Here is a 12,034-nt window from a genome sequence, read left to right as displayed (position 1 = left end):
CAGGAGTTCGAGACCAGCCTGACCAACATGGAGAAACCCTGTCTCTACTAAAAACACAAAAATTAGCCAGGCATGGTGGCATGCACTTGTAATCCCAGCTACTCAGGAGGCTGAGGCAGGAGAATCGCTTGAACCCAGGAGGTGGAGGTTGCAGTGAGCTGAGATCACACCACTGCACTCCAGTCTGGATGACCGAGTGAGACTCTGTCTCAAAAAAACAAAAAGAAATGCAGTCTGTCCAGCCTCTTCCCAGACCTAATCAAATGAGCCCAACAGTCAGTGTGTGATCAAGTCCTCTGGTGGGTGATTCTGATGCATACTAAAGTTTCAGAACCACTGTTCTATAGAAAGCATTATATAAAATTTATCATGTGACTTCTAAAATTTAAGTAAAAAACATATTTTCCATGACAATTTAAGTAATAAACAGTATGCTTTGGTTAAAATAGTGGGTTCTTTTTACATTAATGTTGATTTATAGCAAAAATGTATTTGATTTTTACATAGTTAATTTGAAGGGGAAATGAAACCTTTAGCTTTTTTCACTGATTTAGAATGATAATTTAAGAGGCACTGTGTGAACAGAGTGGGTTTGTCAAAGCGGTTTTGAATTGTGATTTGACGTTTTAATTCTAGTGCCTTAATTTAGCGTTTTTTCCCCTTCCAAAATATTTTGATGAGAAATCCTTAGTAACTCTTTGGGCTTTAGGATACAGTATATATTTTAAAGTATTTATTGACTTTAGACTAATTTTTTAAGTGTATAGCTAAAAATGGAATCTTTTAAAATTTTTATTTGGAAGGAAAAACAAATCTAAGTCATAAGGTCTATATATAAATACTTTAATTGAGCTTTACTTATCCCAACAAAAAGGCACTTAAATCATTTTTCTTTGGCTAGAACATGCTTGTGAATAAGACAACAAATATGCTACTATAATTACATTTAGATAAAGCAAATACTCCATATATTTTAAAAGTTGATACTAAACATGATATTATATATAATGTATTATGCATGTATATAGAGATTATCTTATCTAAGTCAATGGTGGAATTATAATATTGTCTTATGTAATGTATTTGTTCTTCATTCTTGATTTCATTTATGGACTGGAAAAGAAAGATAACTCTTTTTTTGCTTTTCCAATTTTAATTTCCCAGTTTTACATGAACTAATTCAACATAGGGAAAAATGAACTACTATTTTAATGCTTACTGTGTTTCTTCTGCAATGGTAAATATTTGTTAAAAGCAGATTTTGTATCTGCCAGTAATAAAAATAATACTAATACGCAGCCATTAGTGAGCACTTACTAAGTGCCAGTACAGTGCTGCTTGCGGCATACAGTGAAGGAAGTCCTGCTGTCCCCTTGAAGAAACTGAAACACAGACACCCACCACTCCTTTCTCTAACCCCGTTCTGTACACATTACCATTCCTAAGTAATTTTTTTTTTCTTGAGACAGAGTCTCACTCTGTCGCCCAGGCTGGGGTGCACTGGTGCGATCTCAGCTCACTGCATCCTCCATCTCCCGGGTTCACACAATTCTCCTGCCTCAGCCTCCCAAGTAGCTGGGATTACAGGCTCGTGCCACCACACCTGACTAATTTTTGTATTTTTAGTAGAAACCAAATGTTGGCCAGGCTGGTCTCGAACTCCTGACCTCAAGTGATCTGCCCACCTCAACCTCTAAGTGCTGGGATAACAGACGTGAGAACCACTCCCAGCCCTTAATTTTTAAGAAGGCATAATGCCCACATGTAAAGAAAGAGAAAGAGAGCAATTAATAATGAAAAACATCCAGGATTTTTTAATGCTCAAGCATAACTACCCTAGAAGACAATGAAGTAGTAAGATATTACATGGGCCAGAAGTGGTGGCTCACGCCTGTAAATCCCCGCACTTTGGGAGGCCAAGGTGGGAGGTCTCTTGAGCCCAGAAGTTTGAGACCAGCCTGGGCAACAAAGTGAGACCCCATCTTTACAAAAAATAAAAAATTAGCTGGATGTGGTGACTCACGCCTGTGGTCCTAGCTACTTGGGAAGCTGAGACGGAAGGATTGCTTGAGCCTGGGAGGTTGAGGCTGCACTGAGCCATGATTGTGCCACTGCACTCCAGCCTGGGCAACAAAGTGAGACCCTGCTTCAAAAAATAAAAGATATTTGTATATGTATAACTTATATATATAAGCATATATTTTTATATATTACAATCATCAATATAGCGGCTGCAAAAAAAAGATTAATGTTGTATATCTGTTGTAATGATGACATAAAGGGTAAGTGATCATTGCCATTAGTGACAGTTTCCAATAAAATTCAATTAAAAAAAAAACTGACCAACTTGTAAATTTTTGAATAAGCTAGAAATAATTCCTTTGATTTTTATTTTTATTTTTCTGGAAAATTAAGTACATACCTCCAGATATTTTTTAATATGACTGATGGTACGTTACCAGAATGTTTGCAGGGTAATTCCTCGACTATGCAGCATTGTCTTGATCATTCTAGGACTTAGCATTCCCTCAACCATTTCCTTCCAGCCAGCTTTTGTGACAAATACAATAGGCTCTCACAAATTTCCAAAATTTCAGGGAGTGGTAACAGCTCTTCTTTAGTGTCACTGCGTTAGTTTCAGCCAAGATCACAGGATCAGAAATTGACAGTTGGACTTCATGCTCATGTCTGTCTGTTGTCTTTAAGGCAATAGTGTTTCATTCCTGTTGGATTCTGGTAGGCCATGCACCCTTCTATGGCGTGGTGTTCCCTGCCTCACCTCGCCTCTTCCCTGGTTCTTTCTAACTCACCCCTTGAAGGCTGAGAAGCACCAGTCTATAAAATGAACTGAAGGAACCATATATTCTGGCATAGTCTATTTATAAAACCAAAATGGTTATATTAATTATATTAATTATTATTTACATTATAATTAACATAATAAATATAATTATGTTCTTGATTCACGATTATGTTATGTTTGTGGCTTATGTAACTCAATAACCACAAATATTTGAAAAATTAAATCCCTTTAAAAAGACTGAATTTTTATCATTCCTTTAAATTATTGTATTTTATAATCTATTCAGACATAAATTTGTAAACCTAATAATGGTGAATTTAAATAGTTTCTTCTAATTTGTAAGTTTTATGAGTGCTAGAGACCAGCTGACTATACACAAAAATAACATTTCTTTTTAAAGTAAATGTTTTTGTTTTCTTTAATGAGCACATAGCAAAAGCTTGTGCAAATGGCCTAATAAAACTACCTTTTATACTCTTGAAGTTTAAAAGTTTCAAATTAAGAAGAATGAAAGAATTTATAACTTAAAACCAACAGAAACGGGGTATGGTTATTAGTTGTTGGGGAGAGGGGACATGGTTGACTCTTGAGGTCCTTAGCCCTTAGTGAGTTAGAAGTTTTGAGGATACAAAATTTAGAATAATTTAGCTGATAAATTGGGTCAGGCAAAGGCATCTAAACATTGCTTTCCTCTTAAATCATCTTTGTTTAAACAGTTACTGTCTTTCAGTGATTAAAAACTACCTATCTTGTGAAAAGCGAGAGAAAACTTGAGTGAAATATAGTAAGGCTGTTTACCTAAGTGTTTTACTTAGATTTCCACAGGAAATAGTCAAGTTATTTCTGAAATGTGAAATGCCAGCATTCTATACAAACCAGGAACTCAAGAGCCTACTGGATCCCAGCCTTTTAAGTGTGAAATTATCTTTTTCATATCCAAAATTTTCAGTGACTCCTCTTCATGGCAGTAGTTTTGTTTTGTTTTTTGGTATTTGTTAAAACAATTAAAAATAACTTTCATATTTTACTATTTCAACAGATATCTTTTTAACTTGGAAAAATCATATGTAAACCATATTACATATAGTCATATGTTATTCAAGCAGATGATATTTTTGTATTAATTGGTTCATAAATATTCTGCTGTGTACCTGGACTTCATATTTTCCTAAAATAACTTGGGTTTTTCTGGAATGGGTAGTCCAGAAATTGAAAATCTCTAGTAGAAATTTATCATCTGGGGAGAGCTATATAACATTTTATGCTTTTAAATATTTAAGAACAGCATGATTTTTTAGGGTAAAGAATAAGACATTTTATTGTCAAGGGTATAGGTAAATTGATGTACTCTTACATAGCTGTTGGAAGTGTAATTGGTATAGCCTTTTTGGGAAGGGGAGTGTAGTTAGAGATATGAAGCCTTAAATCTATTCCTTTTCAAACCTCAACACCAAAACCTAGGAATTTGTCATAAAATATAACTGCAGTTTTTCATAGTAGTGAAACACTGGAAACAACCACGTGGCTAACACTGGGGGATGAACTAAGGTACACAGCTGTGCAACCGAAGAGGAAACTGTAAAAGCCTTTGAGACTACTGGGGAGATCTGAATAGGGCCTGAGGATGAGGTGAATCATAGTTCATTGTGCTGCTATGATAATTATGGTGGTTTAGAAAGTCTTTATCAATTTGAGATCCGTAAACAAAGTTCAGGAGAAGCAAGATTTGTAAAAGATTGCCAGTTATTGAAGCTGGGTGACAGATACAAGGGATTTATTCCACTAGTCTCTAATTTGGTCTGTGTTTGAAAATATACATTAAAAAGTTAAAAACAAAAGCGTAAAAGTATACATGTTTTCATAGGAAGAGGTTGTTCACAATATATTAAGTGAAAAAGGAACATTATAAAGTATTTGTTCACTATGACTATATGTTTTTTCCCTTTGCCCTTTTAATATATGTACATATATATTTATAACAAAAATAAATTTAAACTGTACCCTAAAAATGTTAATCGTGGTCCTTTCTAGTCAGTGTGATTATGATTACATTCATTTTCCTTTGCTTAGCTTCTTATTCATGGGTGTCTCCCATGACTAGGTTTTTCTTATATTTTAAAAAGGTTTGAGAAAGAACAAACTCACAAACACAAGTTAAGTCACTGAGCTGTGTGCAGAGCTCACTATTTGCAAGGATCTCCCAGATGGGCAATGCCTGGCGTTCGCCGCCAGGACCGAATGACCAACAGCTGTCCTCTCTGTGCTGCTGCCCCGCATCCCTATTGCGTGTGACTCTTATTCCACCCAGAAATTGCAGATGCCACCTTGGGGCTCTGCAACAGGACACGGAGTTTAGTTTAGGGCCCTGATTATGTGTTTGCTAGAGAATTGCTGTTATGTGTTAGGCTTTTAGGAGCACAGCCAAATTTACAACTCATTTATTTTAAGGTTACTTTATTGTCATATTACTCTTATTTAACATTTTTTATTTATTTCCTCTTTGTTATTCCCTCCCCTGTGCCTTCCACATTCTACACCCTTTACCACAGGAGAGGTCTCTGTTAGCTTGCCGTACATACTACTCCAGACACATCTTTTCCAGTGGGCTGTATTTTCTGCTTTCATTCTAACTGTGCAAATTGTCATCATTTGTGCCCCAGCCAAAGCTCACCTTTCAACGGGGCTTTCCTCCTGTCCTCCGGCTTATGTTGATGAGATTCCCTTCCAGTCTGTTACTGCATCATTCAGCAGTGGTTTTATATTGTATTTGCATTCCGTATTTAATATCTCTTTAGAACCAAATTGTGAGCCTTGTTAGGTCAGAGACTTGTTGCATCCTTTGTGTCTCCATCCCTTAGTGCTGCTTGGCATATAGCATGAGCTCCATAAATACTGGATCTTGAATAGAGCTGTCCTATGCAAGTCAGCCAAGTCAGCCACACTCCATGAGTGTACGTGATGCATTGGCGGCACTCTGCCACGCTGTTACTTTACTAACTGTCATGGAAAACCAAGCTTCTAAATATTATCAATCAGTAAAAACTTAGGTAGCAATTATTCATTTCATGATTTTCCATAGGATTACTAGCTCTACTTTTGTACTTAAAATATCATTTTAAAAAGTTAATTTTCAGCCAAGTCTTTTAAGACTCCTGCTACAGGTGTGAGACCTTCCTATGATCACTGCTGTATGGTTCCTTTTCACTTTTGCCTCATGTCGTCTGTCTAAAAGATCAAACATTGCTTCTGTATAAAATTGTAATAATAGTTGCTCAACATTTCAACTGCATTCCTCGACTGAGTTTTTTCTAAAATGCGTAATTGTAGGAAATGTGATAAAATTTACAGCTTTGTTTTGTGTGTGTTTCTGCTTTCCTCGTAGGAGAAATACGAATGTGCTTTAAAGCGAGCAAGTATTAAAATTGTGACTCCTGACTGGGTTCTGGATTGCATATCAGAGAAAACCAAAAAGGACGAAGCATTTTATCATCCTCGTCTGATTATTTATGAAGAGGAAGAAGAAGAAGAGGAGGAGGAAGTAGAAAATGAGGAACAAGATTCTCAGAATGAGGGTAGTACAGATGAGAAGTCAAGCCCTGCCAGCTCTCAAGAAGGGTCTCCTTCAGGTGACCAGCAGTTTTCACCTAAATCCAACACTGAAAAATCTAAAGGGGAATTAATGTTTGATGATTCTTCAGATTCATCACCGGAAAAACAGGAGAGAAATTTAAACTGGACCCCGGCCGAAGTCCCACAGTTAGCTGCAGCAAAACGCAGGCTGCCTCAGGGAAAGGAGCCTGGGTTGATTAACTTGTGTGCCAATGTCCCACCCGTCCCAGGTAACATTTTGCCCCCTGAGGTCCGGGGTAATTTAATGGCTGCTGGACAAAACCTCCAAAGTTCTGAAAGATCAGAAATGATAGCTACCTGGAGTCCAGCTGTACGGACACTGAGGAATATTACTAATAATGCTGACATTCAGCAGATGAACCGGCCATCAAATGTAGCACATGTAAGTCACTCTTTCCGAAAAAAATGTCAGTATTGGATCTTAGAATTGGATTTCACAGTCTATTTCAATGTAGTTTATTGGTTTTGCTTTTTCAGACCAAATAACTTACAAGCAGTATTTGTGTGAGAACCTGTTTACTTGTGTGTGTGTGTGTATGTGTATATATGTATATTTCAGGGTCATTGAAAAAGAGGGTAACAGCGTATTTTAAGTTGAAGATTTAAAGCAGCTGAGTAGAACCAGGATGTCAGTGATGGAGTACTATCCGTTGAAGGGTTTCCACTCTTACTTAGTTTAAAATTAGCAATGGCAGCAAAGAGAATAATGAAGTTTACCAGCTGTACCTGATTTGCTTATAATGAACTTCATGGTAGTAAATAAATAGCACAAATTCATGCATTTGTTGAAGAAGGCTTGATTTCAGGTTACAGTTTATTTAGCATGGAGCTTATTGATACAGAGTGGATCTTAAGTTTTGTTGCTGGTTGTTTTTTGTTTTGTTTTTGTTTTTGTTTTTTTTTGAGATGGAGTCTCACTCTGTCGCCCAGGCTGGAGTGCAGTTGCGTGATCTCTGTGCACTGCAACCTCCACCTCCCGGGTTCAAATGATTCTCCTGCCTCAGCCTCCCAAGTAGCTGGGATCACAGGCATGTGCCACCATGCCTGGCTAATTTTTTTTTTTTTTTTTTGTATTTTTAGTAGAGACAGAGTTTCACCATGTTGGCCAGCCTGGTTTTGAACTCTTGATCTCTAGTGATCCACCCACCTCGGCCTCCCAGAATGCTGGGATTACAGGTGTGAGCCACCACGCATGGCCTTAAAAGTTTTAAGTAGATATATTTCTATTTAAGACAGAAAGAAGGTAGTTGAGGTGGTATATTGGCCACTCTGCATTTTTCTGGGCACTGGAGATAAAATTGTGACTAAGAAAACTAATTTAGGTAGAGAAGACATACAGTGAGTGGAGAAATATGAACAAAAGGACTGTTGATGGTGAAAGGTGTTTCAAAGAAAATAATCAGGGTCCCGTAATAGCAGGTGAAGGGAAGGAGGCTATTTTAGACGAGATGGTCAAGAAGGACCTCGGGCAGGAGGTGACTTAGATCGGGGTTGAATGACAAGGAGAGGCCATGTGAAGAACTGAGGGCACAGAGTTCCCAGGCAAAAGGAAGACCCAAATGGCATGAATTTGCTGAGTTCTAAGAAAAGAAAGTTAATGAAATTTGAACTTCATAAGGTGAATGAGTTCTAGGAAGGATTTAAAAGGGGCCTTGCCATATAGGGCCATAGTGAGGAGTATGGTCTTTCTTGGAAGGAAGCCACTGGGCTTTTGAGTTGGGGTGAGATGCACTCTGACAGGTATTGTGTAAACAGTGGATCTTTGAGGGGCAAGAGTGAAGCAGAGAGGCCCCTTAAGAGGACATAGAGGTGGAGTTTGAGACAGAAAAAAATGAATGGGAGGATCCAGCTTTCTGGCTTGAGCGAGTGAAGGAAGATGATGCTGTTTCAGAGATAAGGAAGGAACACTGGAAAGCTGCAGGTTTGAAGAACCTAAGTTTCTTTTCAGATGTGTTGGGTTGGAGGTATCTGATCCATGCAGGGGCTGTCTGCTACGTGGTGGAACCAGAGAAAACAAGGCTGACTGAAGCTATGGAGGCGGATGTGAGAATGTGTAGTAGGTGGGGCAGAGCAAGAGGAGGGTCTGGGGCCAGGCTCTGAGGAGCCGCACCATTGAGAGCCAGCTGGGCTGTTCCATCTGATGGTGACACCCCGTCTGCCGCTTCACCTTGTTCTGGACACTTTCATTTCATAATGACAGCTCAGAGTCCCAGAAAAATGGCTCTGTAGCATATAGGAACAACCTGAAGCCAGATCCAGTATTCTCCACATCCACTTTCAGTGGAAAGGCTTGATGTTGATGAAGTGGGGAAATTCAGTATGGCGTAGGTGTAAGGTGATGTTGACAATGATCATTTTATTGGGTATGATAATAGCAGTGGTTTACGTAGTGTTTAGAAATGCTGTGGGACAGACAAAATCTTTGTCTCCCCTCCCCTCCACCTAAGCAGCGAGTATTAGTAGTACACGGTTCTTGGGATGATGACAGCGGTTGGCTGGCATCCAGAGTAAGATAGAGGCAAACATGCCCTTTAGATGTTAGACAGCAGACAGTTAAGATGGTGGGGGAGAAGGTGAGCAGAGAGGGAAGGTCATCGGGTTTGAGGAGAATAGAAGATTTTCAAATAGGCGATTCATAGATAGGGAAGACTTTGGGTTTCTGGCTTGAGAGGTGGATGCCCGATAAAATGCCGAGCTGGCCTTCCTCAAGTCCTGGGTGGTGACAGTGCCTTGTAGCTGAACAGCAGCTGCCCGTTAGGAGCTCTTGGGCCTGCTTCGGTGCCCACCGCTCCATGTCACCTTGTTGGGTCCCGGAGGAAAACAGGCCTGCCACTGACCATGGGTCTTGGGGGTGGTTGGGAATGTGTGGCTGAGGAAATGGGGAGAAGGCCACCAAGATGAGGAGGTCCAAGAGCTGCAAGGCCAGGGATTGTCCAGGTGGGTGCCCATGAGAGCGCTGGGGTCAGCCGAGTTTAGGGAAAAGGTAGATGCACAGAAGGAGCAGCTCCAGCACCGCCCAATGCTGAGGGTGCCGGCCCTGGTCCCTGCACATCCGCGTCCAGGCAGGTGGGCGGGATAAAGCCACAGGGCACAGCCTCAGCCACAGAGCAGCAAAGTGACGATCACACAGTCGTCCTGAGAGCCAGAGGATGTCATGACAGGTAGAAAGTAAAGGCCATAAAGAATGACAGGCTAGAGGCAAAGAGGATTCTAGCATTTTTGACCTCAGACATGAGAAGAGTGATGATACTGCTGAGGTGGAGGAATTGAGAAGGTGACCCAGTCCTGGCAGGAAGACTGGGGCCACGCAGTGGACCTGTCCTGTCAGCAGTGGGATATGTGGGATATGGGCCGTAAAGATCTCTCTCATAGGGTTGGTGTGAGAAATCATGGATGAAGCCTCTGGCACTTCGAGAAATGGCTACTTTCTCACTTTCTTTAGGTGAGAAATTATGGACAGAAGTCATCCATTTGAAATAGGAAATTTTCTTTGCTTTTCATTTATTTGTGGTGTCAAAAAGTGTTGGTCAGTTACTGCTGGTTAGTTACTACTTATTTCTAATATATATGTTTTGGTTGTTTTTTGAGACAGAGTCTCACTCTGTTGCCCAGGCTGGAGTGCAGTGGTGGGATTTCTGCTCACTGCAAACTGCACCTCCCTGGTTTAGGCGATTCTCTTGCCTCAGCCTCCTGAGTAGCTGGGATTACAGGTGCCCATTACCACGCCTGGCTAATGTTTGTTCATTTTTATTAGAGACGGGTTTTTGCCATGTTGGCCAGGCTGGTCTCGAACTCCTGACTTCAGGTGATCTGCCTGCCTCGGCCTCCCAAAGTGCTGGGATTATAGGTGTGAGCCACTGTGCCTGGCCTTATTATGTTTTTCAAATACAATGGATGTTGGTTGAAATATAAAGTTCCTTAAGTTTGTATTTGGATATAGAGACAAAATAATTTACTTTGAAATGGAAAGAATTGACTGCAGTAGGGAGTTTGGGCACATCTCTGCACTGGAAATTGTCCTTAGGAGACAAATTTGATACACTCAGCTGTGTGCTCTAGCGGTGGAAAACTGAGAAGGCGCCATCCATTTCTAGTGAGTGAATGGATTTGATCACTAGTGAGAAGAATTGCGGAGATTTTCTGAGAGACTTTCAGCAATGCAAGAGAACATAAGGACATTTTACTTCTAGATGTGAAGAAAATGACTGAAACTTTAGAAATATGAGACAGATTTAGTTGAACATTAGATTGTTGGGGGGAGTGTAACTTACCATCAAAATCCTGTTTAAATTGCAAATTTATAGTGGTTAGAAGCCATGTGGTGTGTATCATACTGCTTTCTATATATGGCATTCAGTAACTCAGTATTAATGTAATGTAAATGAAGATTATGACAGTTGTGATGGAAAAATTTAAACTTGACATTCATTCAGAATTGTTTGTAGTATAGCACAATTACGTAATTGAGCAATTAAGATTCTTTTTCTGACCTTCTCCAGGACTAACATGTTTCCAGCCAGAGGCAGATCAGATGGTTGAAAAAGTGATCGGATGAATGTGGTAGGGGTTTTGGGAGGCATCTCGATGGCTGGCCTTGCAGATTTCTCCTCTCCATCCAGGCCTGCACCTCTCGCTTCTTCAAGTGGAGAAGGTTCCAGGCCAACGGCCATCTTCATTCCTAGCCGGGACTCTTGTCCTGAATCTCCATCAGTTCTTCTCCCTTAATGGGGTGGGTCAGCAGTGGATGAGGACCCATCTTAACTCAAGCCCGTAGTAGAAACAGCTGTTAAGTTGCCTCCTGTCAGCAGTGGATGGGCTGGGTCAGCAGTGGATGAGGACCCATCTTAACTCAAGCCCGTAGTAGAAACAGCTGTAAGTTGCCTCCTGTCCTACCTAGGCCTCCCTCAGCCCTCTGAGATCAGATGGAGCACTTTCTGCAGGCAGCAGACCCTGCTGAGTCCTCTTGGCCAATCTGAAAAATAGGAGCCTCTGGCCTCTGTGCTGTCCTGATGTCTGCTGCTGTGTTTGTCTAGGTCCTGTGCCTGTTCCTGAGCTCCCTTCCACCTGGGCTTGGCAGGTACAGAGAGGCGGGGAGCAGCATGTGGTAATGACTGGTTCAGCCCTGTCCACCTGCAGACGGGCATTTATTTCTTTACCATCCCTCAGAGTTCCATGGGCTGTATACATGTGAGGGTGAAAAAGTAATATGTGTACAAAATTCAAAAATTCAAATGATACCAAAGGACAGAGTGAACAGTTAAACTCTCAGCCTCCCTCCCACCCCTCACTGCTGTTTACCTTCTCAAGAGGCAGCCGCTGTTTCCAGCAGTTTGCTGTGTAGGGCTCATGGCTGGTGCCCACCAGGCAGGCAGGTGCCCCACACGTGCATGCTTCTTAGGGGGTGTTTGCACAGCATCAAATGCTGCTGGGCTCCATGGGGTGGCATGTTGTGGGGTGAATTGTCCCCTCTTCTTTTCTGGATTTTTAAAAATACTTTTAAATATGGAGATGAAACAGTTGTCTTATTATTTTGTTTAAAAGACATTTTTCTGCTTAGAGTTCCACTCAGGTGTTTCTGAAGTCTTGAATCCTTTTATAGAG

At 40.6% G+C, this 12,034-nt stretch overlaps 1 protein-coding gene across 3 annotated transcripts in view; it reads left to right on the top strand.

The window, feature by feature from the left end:
- The window catches only part of PAXIP1 (PAX interacting protein 1), a 58,873-nt gene that overhangs the window by 20,520 nt on the left and 26,319 nt on the right, over nt 1–12,034 (top strand). For all 3 annotated transcript variants that reach the window (XM_054655398.2, XM_063815855.1, XM_054655399.2), the window contains one exon: nt 6,186–6,815. In XM_054655398.2, coding sequence (XP_054511373.1) covers nt 6,186–6,815 — 630 coding nt within the window. The remainder of the gene's footprint in view (nt 1–6,185; nt 6,816–12,034) is intronic.

Source organism: Pan troglodytes, chromosome 6, assembly GCF_028858775.2.
Source record: "Pan troglodytes isolate AG18354 chromosome 6, NHGRI_mPanTro3-v2.0_pri, whole genome shotgun sequence".
NCBI classification, from domain to species: domain Eukaryota; kingdom Metazoa; phylum Chordata; class Mammalia; order Primates; family Hominidae; genus Pan; species Pan troglodytes.
The sequence above is the reverse complement of the archived record's forward strand: the minus strand, read 5'-3'. Positions and strand labels throughout refer to the sequence as shown.